Genomic DNA, 26,856 nt, shown 5'->3' with positions numbered 1-26,856 from the left:
GCTGCGAATGATCTCGCCCAGCGGTTTCATGTAGATGTTGAACAGGAGAGGCGAGAGGACCGACCCCTGAGGGACTCCGCAAGCGAGAGGCCTCGGGGTCGACCTCTGTCCCCCTGCCAACACCGACTGCGAGCGACCCTGGAGAAAGGAGGAGAACCAACGCAGAACCGTGCCTCCCACTCCCAGTCCCCTGAGGCGTCGCAGCAAGATACCATGGTCGATGGTATCGAAAGCCGCCGAGAGGTCTAATAAGACTAGGACAGAGGAATGGCCCCTGTCCCGGGCTCTCCAGAGATCATTTATCAGAGCGACCAATGCCGTCTCCGTGCTGTAGCCCGGCCTGAAGCCCGATTGGTACGGGTCTAGATAAACCGCTTCATCCAGGATCTGAGGGAGTTGGTGCGCCACCACGCTCTCAACAACCTTCGCAAGGAAGCGAAGATTGGAGACTGGACGAAAGTTATTCAATGAGGATGGGTCCAAGGTGGTCTTCTTGAGGAGGGGTCTCACCACCGCCTCCTTCAAGGCGGTGGGGAAGTGACCCTCACTCAGAGAAGCGGAGATGACCGCCAGGAACCAGCCTCGTCTCCCCTCTCGAGCTGCATATGCCAGCCAGGAAGGGCACGGGTCCAGTAAGCATGTGGAGGAGCTCAACCTCCTCATAATCCTGTCCACTTCCTTAGGAGTCACAGGATCAAATTCCTCCCAGATGACGTCGACAAGACTGTCCATGCCTTGTTCTTCCAGCTCAGCCCAGTTGGAGTCCAGGCCGGTTCGGATCCGAGCAATTTTATCCAGCAGATATTGACTGAATTCCTCGGCTCGACCCTGCAAGGGTTCCTCCCTCACCTCTTGGTTCAGTAGGGAGCGAGTCACCCTGAACAAGGCAGCCGGGCGATTATCTGCGGACGCGATGAGGGTGGAAAAGTAGTTGGATTCCTTTTCTTTTACATTGGCGGCATATACCCAGGAATTATAGAAATTAATATTCACTATAATCTGGAGAAGAATTTCCCAAATAGAGAAAGAAAAATTCAGGACATGACATTATTGCTTCCTAAATTATCCAACTGTTTCATAGAATTACAGTGGTACCTCTTTGAAACTCATCAAATTTGGAACTCAACACATTTTGATGCAAGCATTTTGTCCCAGTAATGATTGTTTGTTTGATACTTACCACACAAGCTAGACTTGTTGATATCAGCTGCGTTGTGACTCACTGCATTATCCCTTATGGGAAAAATTTATTTGGTACCCATTGCGCCTCCCGGAACCAATTACAATGAGTACCAAAGTTTCACTGTAGTTCTGTGCCAAACATTTCAGGCTACAGTAAGAGTTTCTAAAACAAAAAGATAATGACTGTTCCTCAATTTTTTAAAACCTAAATACCCAACAGAAAGTTGAACACTGCAACAGATAGAAAAAAAGTACCGTAGATGGTAATTAGAAGTTATTAACTATGTAGAAAATTTCTGAGCTTTTTGGAGGCATATTAATAACACATTAATAATACATTCCTTCCAAAAATTATACAAGTCATGACTAATCATACTCTGGTTCTAAGATTCTTTAGACATTTTGGTATTTTATCCAAATATAATAACAATTAGATGTACTGCAAGTGTTTAAAAGCATACTAGATATGGCCTACAACACATACCAGATATGGCCTATATTATTCTGATATCTTATATGAGCTATACATAAAGGAGAATACACACATTATAATAGAAGAATCATGTTATAGTATCAGTTTGCCCGCTGCCACACACAAGGATGCTAGTGTCTTCCACTTCATGATTTACTAATGGAGGTAACAAAGTATATGGCAAATATTTTGCAAGTACAAATATTCAAAGGGCAAAATAAAGCATCTGTCAGAATACATTTAAGCAACTGAAGTAATTAAAGACAGTTAATCTCTTCCTAGGCTCACACATCTGCTATTTTCAACTACTCCATAATCCTTGGCGGTTTAAGATGTTCCTTATAGATGCTATCTGTATGCCAACATGCTTCTATACTACAAATTAAATATTACTGTTCTGAATCTTTATGGGACTTCAGTCCAGTTAGGACACATCTTTATTATCCAGGTCTACTCTCAAGAAAATAGATTTGTTGTATTATTTTGTCTAAAATTCCTAGAGTAATATCATCCTAAAACCTCTCTTGTAGAAAGCCTCCTTAATTTACAATTTGAAAGTCCACTGGTTTAAGAGGAATGACACTTTCTCCAGATCTTGAAATAGAGGAAGTAAAATAAACAACAGAAACCACTATTGTTTGCTTTATCATGTGAGATGATTTCAATCATTGTTAGATATAAAGTCAACATCTTGTTTGTATTACCACCAATAGTTAAGGTGAGTTTGGCCAAGATTAGGTTCTGTATCACATGTTCTGCCAAAGCAGTACTTTTTCCATTAGTGCACAGAAAAATGATTTTCCTACAGCTGCCAGCTCAGGCACCTTGCCATGCATACCAAAGCCAAAGAACTGCATGAAAATCATTAACTTAATGTTTTGAGAACTGTTAAATTGTTACATATTCTATTCTGCAATTTAGTACATTCTTCAGCTCCTAAATATTATGGCCTATACTATGAATAATCCTCTGTTTTAGACCAGAGATCCCCAACTTTTTGGGCACCAGGAACTGGTTCCATGGACAGGTTTTTCCGTGGACCGGAGGGTGCATGTTTTGTGTGCTGCCTGCATCTTATACATGGGGCTTTGCTTGTTTGTGCGGACTGGTTGCTGGCATGCTGCAGCCTGGTACTGGTCCACAGACTGGGTGTTGGTGACCCCTGTTTAGATTGTCTTTTAGTAATGTGCTGCAGGCTATGTTTTATTCTCAATAGAAATAAAATGTTGATTTCATAATTAATATGATTGGGAGAATAATCACAATTAAATAGGTTAATGTAATTATTCTCCCAGCCATATATTTCAAAATATTCTTCAGTGCCAAAAAATTACAATTTGGTAATTTCTTTTTAAAGCCAGATGTTTGGCAGGCTGCATATGGGCTAACTTGGATATTCTACTGTTTTTCCTGAATTTGATGTTTTGCTTTATTTAATTTTTTTTCCGTCTTAATCTAGAACTGTTTTAAGGTTTGAGCTATGACTATATACAGCAAAATTTAGAACCATATGAGGCATTACATTTTGTAGCCTGAAATATATTTGTTTTTTTCTGAGTCCATATTCTCTTTACTGCTATCTATATGCTTTCAACTTGTCATCTTAGCCGATAAGAATAAAGTCATATGTTTTCATGGCTTATTTGTTTTAATGTTTTGGCTTTCAGGAACATGGTGAGATTTAAATTCTAGCACATTGCTCATTAATATTCAAGTGACAAGCTTATTTCTTAAATTTGTTTATTAGAATTATATCCCATTTTTATATAACAACTCAGGCTATATTGTATTCTGTCCTACCTTTTCACACAACAACAAACATATCTGTGAGGTAGGTTTCACTGAAGTCAATACCACACCATGAGCTTCGATAGCTGAGGATGGATTAGAGTTGGATGGTTTTTATTGATGGATTTTAGCCCCTGTATCATTTTAGCTCCAATGTATCGTCTTCTCCTCAAATGATATATTTGGAATCTGTTCGTAATAAATTCCAAAATGCTTTCTAAATGACAATTAATTGTAGAATTTTTTTCTATTAATAAATATTTGTTTTAAACAATTCCAACAGAGGAGAAGATAGACAGACAGACAGACAGTCATTCTGAGGATTATACTATGGAATCCTGTTTACATACAACAGCTTGTTCTGTCTGTGTTGGTGGGGTTGGGGGTTTTCCGCTTGGTAATTCCTTGATTAGGGTATTGTTTTCTGCTTGCATACTTGTTTGTCTGCTAATCCCTGTTAGCTGGGTGTTGACTGCAGGAAAGGATGTATTGTGGTCTTTTTGTTTACTTTTTTATTAGCTCTTTTGAATGGTGTATAAACTAGTTTATCTCTAGGTGTCCATTAATGGCTGATTTATCTGAATGCCAAGCTTCCAGCGATTCCTGTTTTTTGGATTTAACCTGGTCTAGAATGCTTCTAGCTTCCCAGCTGAAACTATGTTGAGTCAGTCAATGTGTTGTGAGATTAAACAGTTCTCATTATGTCTTTTGACTTCTAGTTGGTGTTCTTAAATCTGCTTTGCTTAGGAAAAATAGAAACATTAAAAATAGAAACATAAAAATAAAACATTAAATGAATGAAAAGAACTTAGAAGTTATCTAATGCAGAAAACCAAATACAGCCTGAAGAATTGTTTAGTAGAAATCAGTACTAAGGTTATCAACTGCTCTTATTTAACTGATGTAGAATTATATCACAAATGTTAATTTACACTTAATAAGAACATAAATACCAACATAGAATATAGAATTACAAGCAGGAGACCTTACACCAGTATTGGGGAACCCACCATTTTTGGAGGCAAGTCTCTGGGTGATGGTCCAGATACCCACTTATCCTCTATTTTGATCCTCCTAACTGATTTATTAATTATGGGACTGCCTCTCCTGGATTTTCTCGGACACTCATGCATCTTTGTTATACCAGCACGGACCTGTTCGCCCTCAGGGGTGCCCCCCTCTCCTGGGTGCAACCCGCCTTTCTTTCCACCTCCAACCTCGATGAAGGGCCCGATTGTTGGGACCCTGAGAGATGGCTGGGCAGGGGCAGGGGCCTCCAGTATAAATCTAATAAGAGGCCCCTGGTTAGTTTTTTAGTAAAATTTTTTGTGGGGTTAGGGAGGGGGGCGGGAGTGTGTTGTGGTTGTTTGGAAATGGGGGTGGTCCATCAACCATTGCTCAGGCCAGGTCCGGGATTGATTGCGTGGGGGGAGAGCAGGGGTCGGTCGCCTCCGGGGCTCGGGAGTGGGTCGTGGGACTACCTCTTCCCACGACGTTGGGGAATGGTAGCAGGTGTACGAACAGAGGGCTGCATCGATACCGGGGAGGGCATCTCCGCTATTTACAAGCGGTGAGGCGCTCTGACCCTCTGCTTCTTCCCCGAGGTCCCGGGAGCGAGGATGTGCAGCCACCTGAGCTCCGGCTGGTGTACCTGAATGCCAGGTCCGTTGTTAATAAGGCTCCCCGTGTCCGGGATCTGGTTGAGGGTGAGCATGCAGACCTGGCTTGCATCACGGAGACTTGGTTGGGCCCAGAGGGTGGTATTCCTTTGGTTGATCTTTGCCCACCAGGTTTCCGGGTGCTACACCGGCCTCGGGCTCAAGGTAGGGGCGGGGGGGGGTGGCGGTAGTTATTAGGGAGACCTTGTGTCTGCGGGAGACCACCGTTCCCCAGATAGTCGGGTGTGTGTCTCTCTTTTTGAGATGTGGTCCTGGGGCGCAGTTGGTCTTGCTGCTGGTGTAACTTTTGCCTAGTCACGCAGCAGCAGCCCTGCCTGAGCTACTCGACATCCTCTCGGGGTTGGTGATTGAGTTCCCCAAACTTATAGTTTTGGGAGACTTCAATCTACCATCCCTAGGAGGATCATCTGAGTTAGCTCGGGAGTTCATGGCTTCCATGACGGCCATGGACCTGACGCAAGTAATTCTTGGACCGACTCATGTGGGAGGCCACACCCTTGACTTGGTTTTCTTATCTGGACGGTGGTTAGATGATCTTGGTGGGGGCTCCCCAATTGTTATGCCCCTGTCATGGACCGATCATCATCTCCTGTGGCTGGTCTTCTGTTTTGCCACCCCCCGCCGTGGGTGTATGGAGCCAACTAGATGGTACCGCCCCAGGCGCTTAATGGATCCTGATAGGTTCCAGGCAGCGCTGGGGTCCCCACCTGCCTCCGTTGCTCACAACTCGGCGGATGCCTTAGTGGAAGCCTGGGAAAGGGCAGCCACGGAGGCACTTGACCGAGTTGTACCCTTGCGGCCCCTGACCTGGTGCAGATCCCAGCGAGCTCCAAGGTTCTCCGCGGAGCTTCGGGAGATGAAGCGTCGGAGATGGGGCCTAGAGAGCTGTTGGAGGTCCAGCCGATCCGAATCCGACTGATTGCGACTAAGAACCTATATTAGGTCTTATCTCACAGCAATAAGGGCGGCGAGGGCTAATTACTTCTCCGCCCTTATCGCGTCCGCAGATAACCGCCTGGCCGCCCTGTTTAGGGTGACCCACTCCCTCCTTAATCAGGAGGTGAGGGAGGAACCCTTGCAGGGTCGTGCCGAGGAGTTTAGTCAACATCTGTCGGACAAAATCGCTCGGATTCGGACCAGTCTAGACACCAACTGGGCAGAGTCTGATGATCAGGACACGGGCGGTCTTGTTGATGTTATCTGGGAGGAGTTTGATTCTGTGACTGGAGGAAGTGGACAGGATTATGGGGAGGTTGAGCTCCACCACATGTTTATTGGACCCGTGCCCTTCCTGGCTGGTTTATGCGGCTCGGGAGGGGACACGAGGCTGGTTCCAGGCGGTTATATCTGCCTCTTTGAGTGAGGGTAGTTTCCCCGCCGTCTTGAAGGAGGCGGTGGTGAGACTTCTCCTCAAGAAGCCTGCCTTGGACCCAGCTGTGTTAACTAACTTTCGTCCGGTCTCCAACCTTCGCTTCCTTGTGAAGGTTGTTGAGAGTGTGGTGGCGCATCAGCTCCCTCAGGTCCTGGATGAAGCGGATTATCTAGACCCGTGCCAATCGGGTTTCAGGCCTGGGTACAGCACGGAGATGGCATTGGTCGCTCTGGTGAATGATCTCTGGAGGGCCCGGGACAGGTGATATTCCTCTGTCCTAGTCCTATTAGACCTCTCAGCGGCTTTCGATACCATCGACCATGGTATCCTGCTGCGGCATCTCAGGGGATTGGGAGTGGGAGGCACAGTTTTTCAGTGGTTCTCCTCCTATCTCCTGGGATGCTTGCAGTCGGTGTTGGCAGGGGGGCAGAGGTCGACCTCGAGGTCTCTCGTTTGTGGAGTTCCTCAGGGGTCGGTCCTCTCACCTCTCCTGTTCAACATCTACATGAAACCGCTGGGTGAGATCATTCGTGGTTTTGGAGTTGGTTATCATCAGTATGCTGATGATACCCAGCTTTTCATTTTGACCCCAAACCACCCCAGTGATGCCCTCGATGTGATGTCCCGTTGCCTGGAAGCGGTTCGTTTCTGGATGGGGAGGAACAGACTTCAACTCAACCCTGACAAGACTGAGTGGCTGTGCATACCGGCATCCCGGGATATTCAGAATATTCCATCTCTCTCCATGGGGGGTGAGCTATTACCCCCCCCCCCCGTAGATAGGGCTCGCAACTTGGGAGTCCTCCTAGATTCGCGGCTTACTTTGGAAGACCATATAGTGGCTGTGACTAGGGGGGCCTTTGCCCAGGTTCGCCTGGTGCGCCAGTTGTGGCCCTATCTAGACCAGGATGCCCTGTGTACGGTCACTAATGCACTCGTGACCTCTCGTTTGGACTACTGCAACACTCTCTACATGGGGCTTCCCTTGAGGACCACTCGGAGGTTCCAACTGGTACAGAATGCAGCCGCGAGAGTTGTGTTGGGAGTCTCCCGATACTCCCATGTTACACCTCTGCTCCACGAGCTGCATTGGCTGCCAGTTGTCTTCCGAGTGAGATTCAAAGTTTTGGTAATGGTTTTCAAGGCCCTACATGGCATGGGTCCGGAGTACCTCGGGCATCACCTGCTGCCGGCGTCAACTTCCCTCCGCCCTGTGCGTTCCCACAGAGAGGGCCTCCTCAGGGTGCCACCGGTCAGAGAATGTCGTCTGGTGGCCCCCAGGGGGAGGGCCTTCTCTGGGCGCCCCGGACTTATGGAATCAGTTGCCGGTTGAGCTCCGGACGGCGCCTGACCTTCGCTCCTTCCGACACGATCTGAAGACCTATTTATTTGAACAAGCCGGCCTGGCCTGATGGGGGATGTGTTGGGGTTTTTTATTGTGGTTTTACATTATTATTTATTGTTTTAGCTCGGGCTCTGTATTCTCTTTTTAATTTTTGTACTTTGTATTTTATATGTGCCCTGTTCACCGCCCTGAGTCCTTCGGGAGAAGGGCGGTATACAAATATAATAAACTTAAACTTAAACTTCATTAATTAATTGTGCTCACTGTCAGGCAATTTCTCCTTATTTCTACAATGGATTTCTCTTTAATGATCTTCCATCCATTATTTCTTGTCCTGCCATTAGATGCTTTGGAGAATAGGTCAACCTCCTCTTCTCTGTGAGAGCCCCTCAAGTATTAGAAGACTGCTTATCATGTCATCCCTAGTTCTCTTTGTTAGACTACACATACCTAGTTCTGTCAACTGTTTAGTGTACAGTTTAGCCTCCAGACCCCTTATCATCTTGGTTCATAAGAAATATTTGCATGCTAATTTATTGCCTACCATTTAAAATTTTAGCCAGAGATAAGCAATCATGAATGCACTAGTGTTTGAAAAATGGGATATACATGAAAATAGTAATGCAGAATATGTATTCAGTCTCAAGTCTAGACTATAGTAGTAGAAACCCTCTTATTATATTTATATTAAAAAAAGATGTGTTACTCTTAAATGTGAAAACTCATGTGTCTTAACAGAATTTTTAAATAATTTGGCACAGTTAATTTATTAAAAGGTGGTTTTTTAAATAAAAATTCATAATATACAATTTATTTTTTATAAAATGATCAAAGATGATCATTGTTGACTAATCAATGTTCTATCTTAGTAACTGTAGATCTGAATGGAAATGGTTGGTAGAAAGAGCTAAAGTTGGCTGTCAGTGGACATGGCTTCAGGATCAGATTTCTGAGTTGGAATACAAAATTCAACAACTTACTGACCTTCACAGACAGATCCGTGCCACCAAGGTATTACAAATTAATTAAAAATATTTATTGAAAAAAACATGCTAAAGTTTTGATAGGTATTTTCTGTGCAATCCATGAACTCTATAAAGAATTCTTTTGAGAAATCTAAAATGGCAAATGAAAGGGTTGTTTGAAATCTAGATATTGGATTTGATGGTGGTAAACATTATTCACAATCTCCCCTTGGTTAATGGAAGTCCTTAGGTACATTCCTGTAGCCTGAATAAGGGACAACGTGTATAGTAATATGATCCCTGAAAAGATATAAATTTTTAATTCCATGATTAGTTGCTATAATTGCACTGGTTATATTTTTTTTTTCTGGAGTACTTGATAGGAAATAATGGATAATGCATAAACATGGAGGAACTGAAACACAGCATTATATACTTAGCAGATTGATTGGATTAGGCCAAAACATCTTCCATTAATTTTTTGCTTCCTAACTATTACAGTAAATTTAGATTTTCAGTTTTTAATTTAGTGTAACTTAATATATGGAAGAATTTTTTTAAAAAAACATTTAATTCCTGATACTTATAATCAATATTTTTATAATCTACTATGTATATTAATATTCTTTGTCCAGAGGAGAACTAAGGAGAACATTTTCTTGCCAGGATTTCCATCTTTTTCTTGATAGTGGGAGAAGAAGTTTGAATATTACTGTATTTCAGAAAACCAAAACCAAAAAATAAAATAAATCCCCGCTAGAGTAGTGTGTCCTTGACTGGCTGACTTTATCGGGCTCAGAAGGCAAAGGAGGTTCAGGCCTGATTAGTTCTTTGGTGGGACACTCCAGTGTATATCAGCCGCTATATACTGAAAGGCTCTGCTTTTTACTAGAATCGTGTGATTGCCCAATTAATCTTGCTGCAGGGCTGTTTCAGCATCACTTCTCCAATTGTCTCAGGAAAAAGGTGCAGTGACAAAGGCTTATCCTGAATGCATGTATACTGATCACTAAGGCTAGTGGCAATAAAAAGAGGTATAAATATGCATGTAAATCAGTGAGAGAGGCAATTCTCTTATATTTTAAATATAGGCAATCCTATGCAAAATAATTTAGAATATAATAAGTCTCCTATGTAAGGAACAGGTTGTTTGATTAAGTCCCTTAAGGTCCATATTGAAAACATTGTTTTTGAAGTTTGAACTTCAGAACTAAGATATTTAATAAAATCGATTAATGCAATTAATAGGGAGTACATTATAATTATTTCCTGCTATTTTTAGTTAATACAATTAAATAAAAAGCTATTTGGTATCATTCTTCTGCCCCCAGCAATGTCCCACTTTTTCTGTGGAACTTATTTGGGGAGCTTAAGTGTTACATTTCAGATTTTTATTTATTTTTATTTATTTTAATTAATTTTAATGCTGCCTATCTCCCCTACAAGGTGACTCTGATTGTCAATCTGATTGTGCTATTGTTTAGGGAATGGTGATTTTAGAAGAATGTTCAGTCCCAAAAGACATCTTGAAGAAACGTACACAATTACCAGATCAAGAGGCACTGAATTCTACAGGGAATTCACAAGCTTTCCTACAGAGGCAGGATGTTTGGCCAGAACATGATTTTGAAATGTCACCCAGCAGTCCAACTTTGCTTCTTCGTAATATTGAAAAACAGGTAATTAAATGAAACTAACACAATGTACAGTAGTTAATAAATTTTAAAATTAATTTATGTTTTAACTCATAATCCATAAAAATACTACTTTTCTAAATACTTCTCCCAGATGAAAAAGTGGTGGAAATATAGTTAGCAGGCAATGTATTAGGTTTACTTAGTAGGTGGGGAGTTTAAGGAAGATTCTAGATTTGAATTGTACTGTCTCTTTATATCTTCATTAATTTTCTGTAAGGATGAAATATAATAGCACTTAGCAATAGCACTTAGACTTATATACCAATTCACAGTGCTTTACAACCCTCACTAAGTGGTTACTGAGTCAGCATATTGCCCCCAACAATCTGGGTCCTCATTTTACCGACCTTGGAAGGATGGAAGACTGAGTCAATCTTGAGCCAGTCTGGATCAAACTGCTAAACTACAGGCAGCCAGGAGTTGGCAGAAGTACCCTGCAGGATTGCATTCTAACCACTGTGCTACCATGGTATAACTTCTTATACCATGTTGAAGGTCTTTATTGGTAAAATGCTTATCAGTGCAAAAAGAGAAATATTTCAGATTTATAGAGAAAGAGAATTACAGTCCTTGACCTTGGCTTTTCCTTGAGCTTTACAGGTAGTACTCAATTTAAGTAGCAAGTATTGAAATATGCTTCTATATTACCTTAAGTCAGACATGTCAAACACAAGGCCCGGGGGCCGCATCCAGCCCGCGAAGTGGTTTCATGTGGCCTGCGAACCCATCCTGGAAACAGTGAGGGAACGGCCCCCACTGCCTTGGCCCCGGCCCAGGCCAGCCAGGAGCCAATGTACAATTTCGTGGTGGCCATCTATGCTGAAACGCATTCAGTCTTAGCTGCACAATGCCGTCTGGAAACAGCGAAGGACCAGCCCCTGCCACATCAGCCCCGCCCACTGGGCGCATGCTGGGCAGGCATCATCCTTTGTGAGGAATGAAGAAATGCACCATCACCTGGAAGTGGCCAGCACATGGCCCTGCCTACTTTGGGTAGGCTAGGGGCTGGGCAGCATTGCACTTCTCTTCAGATTCATGCCACCCGGCTCAAGCCTCTTGACACTGTGAGGAAAGCACCCTGCTGCCTGCCAAAACTGGGCAGGGTGGGGGCTGGGCAGCATTGCGCAGGTAACATTGCTGCTCATGGCATCCCCTTCCCCAGAGCCCACCAAGCCGGATATGTGAAGTAGGCGAGGGCTGTGTGCTGCCCACTTCCAGGCGATAGTGTATTTCTTCATTCCTCACAAAGGATGACACTTCCCCAGCTGCTTTTCTTGCCTGTTTTTCTCCCTCCCTCATCTCAAATGTTTTCCCACCACCCTTAGGAAGGAAGGAAGGAGAGGGAGGGTCTGAGGGAAGTCCTGCCTTAGTCCTTCCCTGCTGCCCTTTCACCATCCCCTTGCCCCCTCCTCCTGGCCTACCCTGGGGGTCTCCCATCCTATTGCTAAGGAAGCTTTGGATACAAAGCCAGGTCTCCTCACATGGAGAGGGAGTGGGCCTCCCTCTTGACTTTGCCCTCGTACTCATCATGAGCAACCTGGCTAAGGAAAGCAAGCACAGCAGCAGCAGCCTTGAGGAGGTAAGTGCAGCTGGGCGCCCCCTTGGGGAAGTGGGGCTGGGCTTAGTGCCTCAGGTGCTTGAGGGATGGGCTGGACATTTGACCTCTGTGCCACTGTCCAGCCCCTCCCCCCCACATGGCCTGAAAGGAACAGTGAGGTTCCTCCAGTGGACCATGCCTTGGCACTTGCCCCGGTCCCATCTCCTTCTGCCAGAGACCCTCAGATCTGTCCCACTCCTGCCCAGGCCCCCATAGGCACCCTTTACATGAACAGTGTAGAGCTGGCCATGCCCACCCAGTAGGCCACACACACTCCAGCCACGCTCACCCAGTAGGCCACACCTACCCTGGCCACACACACCCGCCCCCCCCGAGGGCAACCGCAGTACTGATGTGGCCCTCAATGAAATTGAGTTTGACACCCCTGCCTTAAGTCAATCATATGTTAGCAGCCATAATGGAGCCCTCAAGATCTGAGTGATTATTTCTCAGTAAGGAATGTGGACACCACAATTGTAATTTGTTTTGGGTTTTGCATGTATCAATGTTTTCTAAATTTTCATAAATCTCTTTAGGATTTGAATTTGATATGTTCTTTATTATTTTACAGGGCATTTAAAAAATTCAAATTAACTCTTCACTTAATATTGGTATAGTTCAGTTATGAAGCATGGAGTTTCGGTATAATATGGACACAACTGATTTCCTTAGTTAAACATTTGTAGTATATAAATTGAATGTATTTTTTTTCTCCCTCTACCATTCAGAGTGCTCAGCTGAGTGAAATAATAAGCAGTCTGATTGCTCCCCTCAATCTATCTCCAACATCATCTTCACTTTCTTCAAAAACCTGTAAACAGAATGAATTGGTTAATGGCATCTCTTTAAGGTAGGTAGCACGTCAAAAACTTAACAGGATAACTTTACGGTAAGTTTAGCATATAGGCATATATATAAAATGACAGCATTACTTTGACTAAACATCATCAGAGAACTCCCCTTCTCCCAAAGAAGATACTGAAAGGTTCCCTTTTTTCTTACAATTTGCTGCTTCCAAAGAACCCAAATAATAGAAAAATGTTAACAAAAGCAGGATGGGTGACTATAGGCCAGTTATTCTGTCTCAGCCCAAGCCACGTCACGGGATTGTTGTTATGGGGAAAATAGGAGGAGGAAGGAATATTAGGTATGTTTGCTGCCATGAGTTATTTATAAAAATAATAAAGGAGGGAAATATTTTTTTAAAAAAATACTGCAATTAATTATCCAATAATTCAGGGCATGGATATGCAGTCATTGAGTAAATCCATTTCACACATTTTTCTCTGTGCAATGGGCATATTTCAAGAATGAGCAGTATAACAACCAAAGTCGGGGTTGCTGTAAATAATAATGATGCTAGAGTCTGGCAAATTAAATTTGCATCATGACAACTTATACATTTATTTTTAGTAAATAAGGTGGTACAGGAACCTATCACCTGCAAAAGATTATCTGGGCATATCACCCACAAGCACTGTATTGCCCACACTTACTATAGATTACAGGTGGCCCTCATTAAATGCAGACCTGTTACCTGTGATTGATAATTAGAGAACAGCCCGCAAGATTTTTTTAAAAATCCGTGGTTATGGCCTTATTTCTCATTACTTTAAACATGTTAGGCTTCATTCCCTAAGCCAGGCATGTCAAACTGCAGGCCTGATGCGTCATGCTGAAACTGTGCCCACCCCATTGCCGGCAATGTGGAAAAAGTCGCAATAAGTCACGCAATGTCATGTGACATCGTGAGTTTGACATGCCTGCCCTAAGCAGAATTAGCTATTCAGGAAAACCTAGAAAAAAATCCCAAAACTTCAAATAAGTAATTTTTACTAAAGTAAATTACATACCAAAGAATTTCAGTGGCTTCCAAGTTTCAAGAATGATCCCTATATAGAGAAAAAAATTCCAAATCCTCTTGTTCTTTTCATTTTCTTCCTGACTGTTTAACTGCTTTACCCCTTATTTTCTATCAGCTGGCTTATCTCCATCAAGGGGTTTATTGGGAGTAGTAGTATCTTTGCTATCAATTTGTTTTTCATAGAAATAAGGGGAGAATTTTGACTCTTGTGAATGTTTAGTACACACACACAAACACACACACATATGGGCAATTCAGAAATAAACCATTTGGTTATCAATGACAGACACTCGCAGATACAGAACTTTTATTATACACATTAGAAAAATACAGCATTACATTACTTTTCGACATAATCGCCATTCAAATTGAGGCATTTGTCATAACTGCAAAAAAAAATCTCCCGCCTGGGAATGCAGAGACCCTGTAACAGCATTGTGAAGCACATTGTCATCATCAAAGCGGTGCTACAGAAGCCACTGTTTCATGTGCTTGAAGAGGTAGTCGCTCAGCACCAAATCTGGGCTATAGGGGGTGGGGAGGATGATCAAAAACATCCCAACAGATCTGCTTCAAAAATTCTTGGGTACGTCTAGGTGTGCAGGCGAGCATTATCGTGTAGCAACCCCACACCAGAAGTCAGCATGTCCCGACGCTTGTTATGAATGGCTTGTCTGAGTTTTCATAATATTTCACAGTAGACTTCTGAATTGATGGTCGAACCACGCTCCATGAACTTCACTAGCAGTACTTCTTTGGCATCCCAGAATACTGCTGCCATAACTTTTATGGAAGATGATGTTTGCCAAGCTTTTTTGGGTTACTTTGGTGACTGTATGATATCACACCATTGATTGCTGTTTGTTTTCGGGGTTCACGTACAACACCCAGGTCTCATCGCCGGTCACAATTCTATTAAGAAATTGTTCTCCTTCCTCGGCATAATGCGTGAGAAAGTCCAAAGCAGAACCCATTCAGTCTGTTTTGTGCTCCTCAGAAAAGAGTTTGGTACCCAACAAGCACAGAACTTGTGGTATACTAAATTTTCTGTCACTACCTCATACAAAACAGTGAGTAATTTGGGGAAAGTGTAAAGAAAATGCAAATATTGTGGACTGACAGGCTTCACCTTTTTATCAATTTCCTGCACAACTTCATTGCTGACTATAGATGGGCGGCCACTTCTTGCTTCATCATGCATGCCAGTTCGTCCATCTTTAAACATGCAACACCATTGATGTACAACACCTTCACTCATCACGTTTGGTCTGTAAACATTACAGTTTGTGATGAATTGCAGCTGCCGAAAGTTTTTTTTTTGCACATAGGAATTGTATTATTGCACACAATTCAAATTTGGCAGGATATTCTATGTGAAGTGCGTGCAGTAATATGATCTAGCAGACAAGTCAACTGCAACACAACCTTCTTCCACTCCTCACTCACTACTGAACTACTGAGCACGGTGCCATAGGACGGGCATTGCTATCCACGCCTATATCTCGCACATGCTAAACGGAGGTTTATTTCTGAATTGCCCACGTATGTATATGTATATGTATATGTATGTATGTTTAAAATTTAGATAATCTTGCAATGGATTTACATTTGTTCATTCTCCCCTCCCTGAGTCACAGTGGATCTTCCTCACCTGCAAAGCAACTCACTGACCTGGAGGGGGAGTCACCTCATTCACACTGCTGAGAGAAGAAGCTCAAAGAAACTTCTTTACTCTGGTGACTTTTTCACAACTTAAGGAGAGGGACCTTTTTGTGCCAAGAACTGTGGGAAGTAGGAAGTCACTTTGAGCCATGTGACTCAGCAAGGAAAATTAGGACCAAATGCAAATACATTGTGGAGATACCCACAGTGTGTAGAAGATGGATGAATTTTTCATGGGAGAAGGAAACTAGAGGCACTGGAATCTGTTCCATACCAAAAGAAGATTCAAAATGTCATTATTTACAATTCATGCTGGAATGTAACACAATATATCTGAATAACAAATATTATTTATGCATATATTAATTAAACTAAATATAAGAAGAATGTATGAAGCAAAGAACACTTGTCATAGATCCTTAGAGTTGGAATTTATCTCATGTAGTCCAACAATTTACTCAATGCATCTGCTAAAATGTTATTCAACAGTTGCTTGAAGACTTCCTGTGAAGAGGAATTTAACACTTAATGAGGCAAACTATTACAGTGACTGATAACTCTACTATCAGGAAATTACTACTGATTCCCAACCTGAATCTACTGTTGGGACCCACTTCAAGCCCACATGTTAAGAAAGCAGAATTCTTGGAAACAATTTTCTTCAAGCAGAAACTTTTATTAAGAGTAGGTGATAGCAGGCATAATAGACAGGATCTCAGATTTCCCACGCAACGCAGTAGATTATAGTCCCCCCAAGCAGGACCCCACCCCATAGATCAACCACCCGATGTGGGATAGCCAATACCCAAGTGTTAAGTCTGTTGTGGGAACTGGGGAAATAACATTGCCTGTCTCCAGCTCACACAGTGAGGGTCAGTGGCTTCTTCACACCTTTCTCTGAGAGCATAGACATAAACCAGGCACTGAGGTTACACTCCTTATTTCCTCCTTTGTTCTTAACTGACAGTGTAAAAGATAGAGTTCAGAGAGAACGCAGGAAACAGGATACAGACCCAATAAACAAAATAAAGGATTTCATTGTAGCAAATGGAGAAAGTGAAAGTAATAGCCCTGCAGGCACATACCCCCTCCCCCTTGGGAGTATGGCAAAACCCAGGAAAAGGTGGGATGAAATGGAATAAAATAGGAATGGGTTTTGACATCTACTTACCTGTTGTTTCAATACATTTTTTCTTGTTCTGTCTTCAGGACGAAAGAAAACAAGACCACTTACTTTAATATATCTTGTAACATAACTGCTATAGTTCATAAAAATCAGTTACTTAATTCTGATACAATTATGATTTTTTAAATTAATATGTTTAAATTAATATTAATTGTAAGTTAATATGTAGTATGAGTTTTTTTAATATTCTCGACAACCTGGGATAATAATAGGTATATTTCAGAGAATCAGAGAACAAAGAAGAAATTTCATCTTCTAGTAGTTGCCTGGCTGATCAACAACATCTAAAGAGAAGAAGGAAAGAAAAGATGAAACTGAAAACACCTACTGTTGCTCTGATGAGCACATCTGCTCGCACTAGACCACTTCTGAGTTGCCAGAGGAGAAAGCCATATAGAATGAATACAGCTTTTACTTTGAATAACCAGGTACAGATGTTTTTCCCTTTTCTTTAATATAGTGTAAAGATTCCAGCCAGTATATACATCAATGTGTCAATCCTAGTATGTTTGTATGTATATTTATTATTTCTGTTTTTGTGAGAGCCTTGAATATGTAGGATAAATGTGAGGCTGGCTATACACAAGACTTTTCATATATCTTGCAAATGACATATTTTAATTAGCTTCAGTGAAAGAACAAATATTATTCATATTATTCTGTAAAAATCAAAATGCAAAACCAAAATTAGGCATATATTTCAGAAGAGTACATGCAATTCTGTCCAAAGAATGTTTAAATTATTATAAATAAAGGTGGTCTCAGGAATCATCTGCTGTTTTGCTAACTTTTGGTTTCGTTTTTTAAATCAAAAGTCAGAAAAAATAATAATTTACTTCTTCATAAGTTCTTCAAGCAATCTTATTTTATCAGCTTGGAAGCATTTTATCATTTGTCAGATTCTGTGTAACTTTTTTAGAAACTGCTTAGTTTTTAGGATGATTGTCATGCATGAAACACAAAAATCATAACAACATTTTATTGCTTAGCCATAAGGCCATATCACAATACAGAAAAAATGAATAAGGCTATCCATAACAAAATAACTAAAAACAAAAACTTGATTCATGTATTCTGTTTACTTTACAGATTACCTGAATTATATTGACATATGTGGCTCTCACTTGCACTGTTTTATTCAAAAAAGGGGCTATTTTATTTGTAATATTTGTGTTCTATCTGTACATAAAATATGTTCTGAGATACAGATCCTATGGAGACAATAATATTCAAATAATATACAATATAATATCCTCAGTTTTGGGTATACCTCAAATACATGTACATTTATGATAGGGAATTCAACCAAACCCAAAGGTGCTTTTCAAAAGGCAACTGGACTTTGTTGGGGGGTTTTCTTGAAAACATTTTGCTTCTCGTCCAAGAAGTTTCTTCAGTTCTTACTAAATGATGGGGGAGTAGAAGAATCCTTCTATTCCTCAAAACTGAAGAAGCTTCTTGGTTGAAAAGTGAAAAGTTTTCAAAGTAAAAAAAACAAAACAAGTCCAGTTGCCTTTTGAAATGCACCCTTGGGCCCTGAACTGGATGATTGAGAATCTCCATAGAGATTCAACTAAACCTTCCATAGTTTACCAATGCTTGGGGTTGTTCAAATCTCACATGGAAGATGCTTGGGCATTTTTGTAATTACATATTGTAATTACGTGGCATATCAACCTTTGTGCATTAGTTTTCTTAATTTGTCCAGACACAGCTAAACGGGAGCTAGGAAATCCACAGCTTCTAATACAAATTGTTAGTTATAAATACTAATTGAAATTTATTCTATCAAGTATAATTTTTGAGAATATCAATCTCCATAAAAGTAATTTTCCACCAAGTTTTATACCCTCTAACTTTTAATTCAATACAAAACATATACAGTGTATTCCCAACTCAGCTTTAACCATGATAGCTTTTAGAGTCCTTTTAGCCATATCCAATGTACTCAAGTGACAAACCTTTTGTAAAGAAAATAGCATTTGACTTAGAAAAAAATAATTACAGTAATCTAATCTTGAGGTTATCACGATGTGTGCCACCAATTCCAAATCTCTGTTCTCTAAATATGGACAAAATTGTTTTATTATTCAAAGCTGAAAGCCCTTTTTGCCCCAGATGAAATATGACCATTAAGCCAGATCCAGACCCACACATTTTTAACCTGTTCTTTTAAGGACAATGTAATATATTTTCTGTAATGATTGAATTGCTTTTACAACAAAAGTCATCCACCAATATGTTTACATTTATGAATTAATATCTTAAGTTTTCCCCCAAATATAAGTTAACATTATCACCCTTCTGTGGTGTGTTGCAAGAGAAACAAAAAACATGTTAGTTAAGTCTAACAGTTTAAAATGACTCAGACACTCACCTCATGCAATCATAGCTGCTCTCTACTATTTATTAAATATTTTTTTCAGACTTCCCTGTGAGCAAGAAAAAAGATGCCCCTTCTTAAAGAGTCACATGAATTTTACAAAGACCATCCAGAAAAGGATGGATCTTGTAGAATAGATTTGGGTTAATTGCAGAGACGACAATATATTGTGAAGGTGTTCTACTTTTATCTTAGTACAATTTTTATATTTTTTTTTAATATGGTCAAATGACTAATCAGTGCATTAATTGTTTAAGGCATTATAATATTTAAGAAGTGATAATGAGCCTTTTGTATTGTATTTGAAAATAGATTATATGATATTATAGTAGTGCTATATGTTCTAGAATGCTTTCTGTGGTTAAAAATCCTCACTTCTACTAGCTATAGTTTCTAGTATCTACATGTTCTTCCTGCATCAATTCAGAAAGCTTAGATTGCCCAAAGATCTGCTGATACAGTTCTACAGAAGAATTGTTGAGTCTGTCATTTGTACCTCAGTAACTGACTGGTTTGGCACTGCAACCAAACAGGACAGATACAGACTTCAATGGATAGTTAGGAGTGCAGAAAAAACAATCGCAACCAGCCAGAAAGAGGGCTGAGAAGATATCTACAGACCCCTGACATCCTGGACATAATGTATTTCAACTTCTCTGCTCAGGATGCCACTATAGGTCATTGCATGCCAAAACTACTACCATCACTCTGCGGAACACTTAATTCCCACAACACTGTCTCATTTTTTATCTTTTCTCATCCTTTCATCTTTCTTAGTATCTTCTGTTGATTTCTTATGATTTATCGATTGTTGTTTATTATGATGTATTATGACCTGTTACTTGCTGTTTATATGTACACTGGGAGCTTATGCACTGGAGACAAATTCCTTGTGTCTCCAATCACACTTGGCCAATAAAAAACTCTATGATTCTAGAATCAGCTGCTAGGAATTTCTGGAGAAGAGACAGAAAAAGTTTGAGCATATTAATTTAAACAACAAAAATAGTTCCTTTGGTTCAACAGGATTACAACATACATATAAGGTGGTAAATTTTAAGTTTCAGTAACATTAAAATTATTACATGTAATATGACTTTTATTAAAACTTGTATGTTTGAATAGTCACAAAGTTAATAATTGTATTATATTAATTCAGTTTAGATGTGTTGCTTGGTAATTGTGGCTAGATCGATTGTCATTAGGAAAGAAATACAATTAGCACAGTTTAGTTTCATTGTAATGTCATTATTTAAGAAAAAAGCTGAGCACATATTAAAACAATTAACTGTTTTTAAGGGGAATATAGCCCATTAAAATCTAGTAGAACTCTGTCATTGAAGAAGTGATTTATTTTGTTTGGATTTGATTTCAGTTTTAGCTCAGTTTGTTTTAGGATTTGTCAAATTATTCCATTTGTTCAAATCTATATGCCATTTTATAGGCTTTGCATCAGGGCAATACCTTGTATAATACAGAAGAGATTGCAAGCAGCAAAAGAAACAGTTATGGGTTTAGCATCAATTCTAGTATATGCAAGCAACTCATGTTGGAACTGGACACATCATTCCATCCTGTTTTATCATTTCCTTCAGGTAAGTAAGTTACCTGGTATTGCATGGGTAGTTATTCTAAGAATCTTAATATAGTATAAAAATCATGAAAGAACATTTTCTTTAAGCTGATTGTTATGATAATCAAATCTCTAATTAGTTTTGTCCATGTACTGGAAAGACATAGTAAATCAACAAATATTATCTGGTGTGTGTAGGAATTATAGAGTAGGAAAGCAGTTGCATATTTCAGTCAGGAATCCAAAGTAATGGTTTTGATATGTTCATAGTTTGCATTGTCTATATTTGAACACATCCAATATAAGGACTCATATCATTTTTTAGTTAATTGGTTCCATTATAGAATTATTTTCATTGTTACCGTAGTTTCTGGCGTACAAGACGACTTTTTAACACATGAAAATCTTCTCAAAAGTCAGGGGTCGTCTTATACGCCGGGTGCTGAAACTTTAGGGACAGGGCTGGCTGGAAAACCTGGAGCGGATCTTCCATTTAGTCTGCGCAGGGAAAGCGGGACCAATTGGAGTAGAATCTGCAGTCTGTGATTTTTTACAGGCTGGGGTCTGGGCGTCTTTCCTTCTAAAGTTGAAGAGCAGCTGTAGGCAGGTGGGGAATGCAAGAGCAACATGAAAGGCAGGTGGGAAATGCCGTAGCCAGAGCAGCTGCTTAGCTCTAAGGACACATTTGACTCAGGAACTGGGAGGGCTGGCTGTAAAACCTGGAGTGGATCTCCCATTTGGACTTTTTTTTTTAATCCCATTTACATCCTGCCCTTCTCCGAAGACTCAGGGCGGCTTACAATTTAAAGCACAAATCAATGTGCTTAGCAATAGCCTTCATTCTATGTATATGCCTGCTTATTAGAGCTTTCACCCCCCCCACACACAAGCAGCATTATTACAAAGTCAGCTTATTGCTCCCACCAATCTGAGTCCTCATTTTACCTACCTCGGAAGGATGGAAGGCTGACTCAACCTTGAGCCTGGTGGGATGAGAACCTGCACTAATTGCAGGCAGCTGGTGTTACTTAAGGCTCTGCGCAGGGAAAGCTTTAGAGTGAATTAGGAAAAGTGAAAAAGTGATTTAGGAAAATTAGGTTGCTGGAATTGGGTATGTGTAGTTTAATGAAGAGAAGGGTGAGGGGTGACACGATAGCAGTGATCCAATATCTCAGGGGCTGCCACAAAGAAGAGGGAGTCAAGCTATTCTCCAAAGCACCTGAAAGCAGGACAAGAAGCAATGGATGGAAACTAGTCAAGGAGAGCAGCAACCTAGAACTAAGGAGAAACTTCCTGACAGAACAATTAACCAGTGGAACAACCTGCGTCCAGAAGTGGTGAATGCTCCAACACTGGAAGTTTTTAAGAAGAGACTGGACAGCCATTTGTCTGAAATGGTATAGGGTTTCCTGCCTGAGCAGGGGGTTGGACTAGATGACCTCCAAGGTCCCTTCCAACTTCTTCTTCTTATTATTATTATTATTATTATTATTATTATTATTATTATTATTATTATTACTATTATTACTATTATTATCATTATCATTGTCATTATCATTATCATTAAAGTTTAATCCACTTGCACTGTTTTATGTTTACATGTTTGATGACAAACAGCCTTATGTTTATAAGTGACAGTTTTCCTACTAAGTACCTGCATGTCATAAGCATTTGAATTAAAATTACCATATTAAAATCAAATCTGATGTTTTTTAATTTTTATTTGGTATGCGTTAGAAGAGGGGTAGTCTTATACAGCGAGTATAGCCCAAACCCTATAATTCAACAGGAAATGTAGGGGGTCGTCTTATACGCCCAGTCGTCTTATACGCCGGAAAATACGGTAATTCTTTTTCCTAATGTTCAAAGCAAATTTTTATACCTTATTCTGAGTCACTGGGATGATAGAGAACGTGTGTCAAAGTCTGGATGTTACATCAGAATAATGCTGTCGTATCCTCAACCGAACATTTCCCACAATTTCCCTGCATAGATTTTGGCATTCTTACTGCTATTATTTGAACCTGTTGATCAGTTGATCTGAATGAAGCCAGTGCATAAGAGCTGGCCATAATTTTATAAATAAGTGTTGAGTAGCAATTGTACTTTATGGATTCCATTCTGTGAGATAAAAATGTAATTCTTATGTATCAAGCAAAAATCATACTTACTGAACAATATTTGATCAATTTCAACAATGTTAGTTGATTTTTGGCTGATCTACTTAGACAGATGAAGCATTGGTAAAAGCAATTATAAAGAAATTAGATCAGTACTAGCTTAATTCTGCCCTTGGAGAAAGTGTCTTGAGGAAGTGCTAGAGGATGGTTATGGCCTTCATTTATGTGGTATTGTAGATTTCCATCATATTTCCTGTAAATTTTAACATCTATATAAAACTGCTGAAATGTACATAATATGACAATGTTCTACCTCTTGTTTCTGCTTTGTGTTGAACTCTGTTAAACCCTCTCTTAAAGATGAACAATATGATACTTGTTTTAGATAAGCAGAGATACAATTAATAACAAAGCTAGTAAGTGAAAATTTGGTACCAGGTTTTTTAATGTTTGTATTTTTAATATATTTATGTATCATGTTGTTTTATGATTGATATTATTTAATAGTTAATTGGAGCCACACAGAGTTAGATATAAGATGGGCAGCTATGTACAGTAAATGTTTTAAATAAATAAATGAAGTTATCTATTTAAATATTTTTTGCAGATGTTCCTCTACATGTTCATTTTAAAACTTTACTCAAGAAATATGAAATCAAAGGTGATGCTTTTGAAGGTGCTGCTCTTGGTTTAGAGTACAAAATATCTCCATTAAATGGTATGCAGTATTAAAAAAAACTATTTTTATTCCAGTTCTCAATTGTTTGTTTTCCTGTGTTTCTATATTTTTGATTGATAAGAACTAATATTTAATATGATTGCAAAAAATATATATCTGTTTCCTCAAAACAGACCATCATTCCATTTTTGTAGTGAAAATTCAGCTGAAAAATATCAGACCAAATATTTTATATTGTATGCACTTTCTGAAAATGGAATTTATCCATCTCTCTTTTGCACTTATTCTATACAATGAATATATCAAACCAGGTTTTTCTTTATTAGAAATTATTAAAGAATCTTCCTGATTAGTGAACAAATCATCTTTTAAATATATAAATTGATAATGTGTAATTACTTAAATCAGTTTGATTTAAAATAAATCTACTATATATGCCCCTCTGTATCTAGTAAATTTTACAGCAAGGAAAATATATATAAATTGTGCCCATATATAAATTATGATTGAAATCATTGAACACTTTTGATATATTTTTGGCTTTAAGTAATTCAACGTCTTAAAAGCATACTGCTAGAACGTAAACATTTCCTGTGTGATTTAAATAGAGAAAGAACCACAGTGAGGTTATGTTTGTTTTTATCCCAGTTTTTAGTCAAATTAAAGCTCCTCTTCAACATTTGAGCCATGGATATGAATCCAGTTCTAAACATCAAACTATGGCAAAAGTATCTGAACGGTTTCCAGAGGGAAGGAAGAAAAGACATTTAAGCGAGATATTGTCTGGTAAGTACACGTGCGCGCGCACACACACACACCAAACTCATGACACTATTCCTTCTAGGGATAAACAGTGTTATGGAAAAGGCATACAGTTATACTGGATAGGGGTTTTTTAATATGTACCTGCCAGCACCACTGAAAAAAGAGCACCGCACCTTGCCAGGTTATGAGATATTCTGTATCCTGAATAATCCTTGAGGTATGAGGCTCATTTTAGAAGATATCCTATTCAATAGTCCACAGATAATTTAAGAACTAGATCAATTTGGCACTCTACATTCATAATGAGAAACATCTCAATATTGTTAATGAGCAACATCTCTTGGTCATAGCCCCTTTTTAGTACAATATATTTTGTGGAAGAAAATTGCATATAATTTGGTTGTAAGGGAACTCTTTTAGTGAAGTTACCTGACATCCTCAAGAGGGTAGGATGCTGTGGTAAAGACACATTTTTTAACCAATGTATAAACATTAAGAGCCAGACTCTGATCTCTACTTTCATATCTGATTCAAAACAATAAGGCATATTGGAGACCTAAAACCCTGCACAAAGGAATTTGGATTAGATTTATTCCAGTAGGGGAAATGTGTCTTCACTATTAAAATAAAATAATAAAAACTTTAACAAGAAGCCATTCTCTGTTTGAACTCAAAAGAATCCTTCATTCACTTTTCTGTGATACTGCTGGTTTCTGCTATGTAAACCTCCTAAACTTCCATTAAAAGCATCCCATTAAAAAGTTGTTTACATGTTTAATAAACTACTAGTATTGGTTTTAATATTATAAAGAAGATTGTTGCTTGCTTGTCATTTTTCAAGTAGCAGGGTGGTCTGTGAATTCACTTCTGGCCAATATCTAAATTTGAGTGTACAATGGGGCTCAAGAATGAGAATGGAATGAGCAGAAGATCTCATTATATTTACTCACTGTTTTACATGTAAAAGCTAATTGTAGGGTGGCAGGGTTAGTATTCCTAATCTTCCTGAACTCATCCAAAGATGAAAGGTACTGGATAGAATTTCATGTGAAAGCATATAAAAATATATGAAAAAGTATGAAAAATATACTTTCAATTTATTAAGTTCAGAAAAATGCTGTCTTACTAGTTTTCTAAATCAGTAATAACACAATGAACTAAATATAGTATTTAATTAAAGAAATTAAAACAATGAACCATTTAGCTGTACTGTCTATTGGAACTGTCTCTTTTTTAAAGGATCTACATAAAATTGTTATCAATGGAATAGAATAATAGAGCTGGAAGGGACCTTGGAGGTCTTCTGGTCCAACCCCCTGCTCAGGCAGGAGACCTTATATCATTTAAGGTAGGTGGTTGTCCAGTCTCTTTTTAAAAGCCTCCAATGATGGAGCACCCAGAACTTCTGAAGGCAAGCTGTTCCACTGGCTTATTGTTCTCACTGTTAGGAAATTTCTTCTTAGTTCTAGGTTGCTTAAAAAAGTAAAAAGTAAACATTATTTAACTTAGTTGTTGTTGTTAGCTGCGAAGTCGTGTCCGACTCATCGCGACCCTATGGACAACGTTCCTCCAGGCCTTCCTGTCCTCTACCATCTTCTGGAGTCCATTTAAGCTCACACCTGCTTCAGTGACTCCATCCAGCCACCTCATTCTCTGTTGTCCCCTTCTTCTATTGCTCTCAATCTTTCCCAGCATTAGGCTCTTCTCCAGTGAGTCCTTCCTTCTCATTAGGTGGCCAAAGTTTGAGTTTTAGCTTCAGGATCTGGCCTTCTAAAGAGCAGTCAGGGTTGATCTCCTCCAGGACTGACCGGTTTGATCGCCTTGCAGTCCAAGGGACTCGCAGGAGTCTTCTCCAGCACCATAATTCAAAGGCCTCAATTCTTTGACGCTCAGCCTTTTTTATGGTCCAGCTTTCACTGCCATACATTGCAACTGGGAAGACCATAGCCTTGACTATACGGGCTTTTGTTGGCAGGGTGATGTCTCTGCTTTTTAGTGTGCTGTCTAGATTTGCCATGGCTTTCCTCCCCAGGAGCAAGCATCTTTTAATTTCTTGGCTACAGTCCCTAACTTAGTTAAGTAAGTTAATTAAAAAGATGTTTCCTTTTAGTATAGTGTATGACTCAAGCATTAAAACTGATGGTAGTATAGAAAACAAATTCTGTAGTAACAGATCCATATTTATGTATCCAATGGACCCTATCTAATAAAATGAAATTCAGTGTAGAGAAAAGTAAGGTTTTACACTTAGGCAAGAAAAATGAAATGTACTGGTACAGATTGTGTGAAACCTGGATCAATAGGAATTGGGTATGTCTAGTGAAAAGAAGGACCAGGCGTGACATGATAACAGTATTCCAACATTTGAGGGCTGGAGAGAGTCAACCTATTTTTCAAAGCACCAGAAGGCAAGACTAGAAACAATGGATGGAAATTAATCAAGGAGAGAAGCAACCTAGAACTAAGGAGAAATTTCCTAACAGTGAAAACAATAAATCAGCTTGCCTTTAAAAGTTGTGTGTGGGGG

The 26,856-nt window shown here is 39.7% G+C and overlaps 1 protein-coding gene across 5 annotated transcripts in view; it reads left to right on the top strand.

Moving 5' to 3' along the window:
- The window catches only part of KANSL1L (KAT8 regulatory NSL complex subunit 1 like), a 70,062-nt gene that overhangs the window by 18,799 nt on the left and 24,407 nt on the right, over positions 1-26,856 (top strand). For 2 of the 5 annotated variants that reach the window (XR_014491422.1, XM_083354451.1), the window contains exons 3-9: positions 8,708-8,849; positions 10,288-10,482; positions 12,826-12,947; positions 17,033-17,237; positions 20,637-20,787; positions 23,493-23,603; positions 24,213-24,350. Coding sequence is in view for 4 of the 5 variants with exons in the window: in XM_083354451.1 (XP_083210577.1) it covers positions 8,708-8,849; positions 10,288-10,482; positions 12,826-12,947; positions 17,033-17,237; positions 20,637-20,787; positions 23,493-23,603; positions 24,213-24,350 (1,064 nt within the window). In the remaining variant the exon portion in view is untranslated. Of the gene's footprint in view, positions 1-8,707; positions 8,850-10,156; positions 10,483-12,825; positions 13,933-17,032; positions 17,238-20,636; positions 20,788-23,492; positions 23,604-24,212; positions 24,351-26,856 lie in introns of those variants that run through there. The other 3 variants (XM_083354452.1, XM_083354454.1, XM_083354453.1) reach the window with 3 other exon arrangements.

Source organism: Vipera ursinii (genome assembly GCF_947247035.1).
Source record: "Vipera ursinii genome assembly, chromosome: 1".
NCBI classification, from domain to species: Eukaryota; Metazoa; Chordata; class Lepidosauria; order Squamata; family Viperidae; genus Vipera; species Vipera ursinii.
The sequence above is the reverse complement of the archived record's forward strand: the minus strand, read 5'-3'. Positions and strand labels throughout refer to the sequence as shown.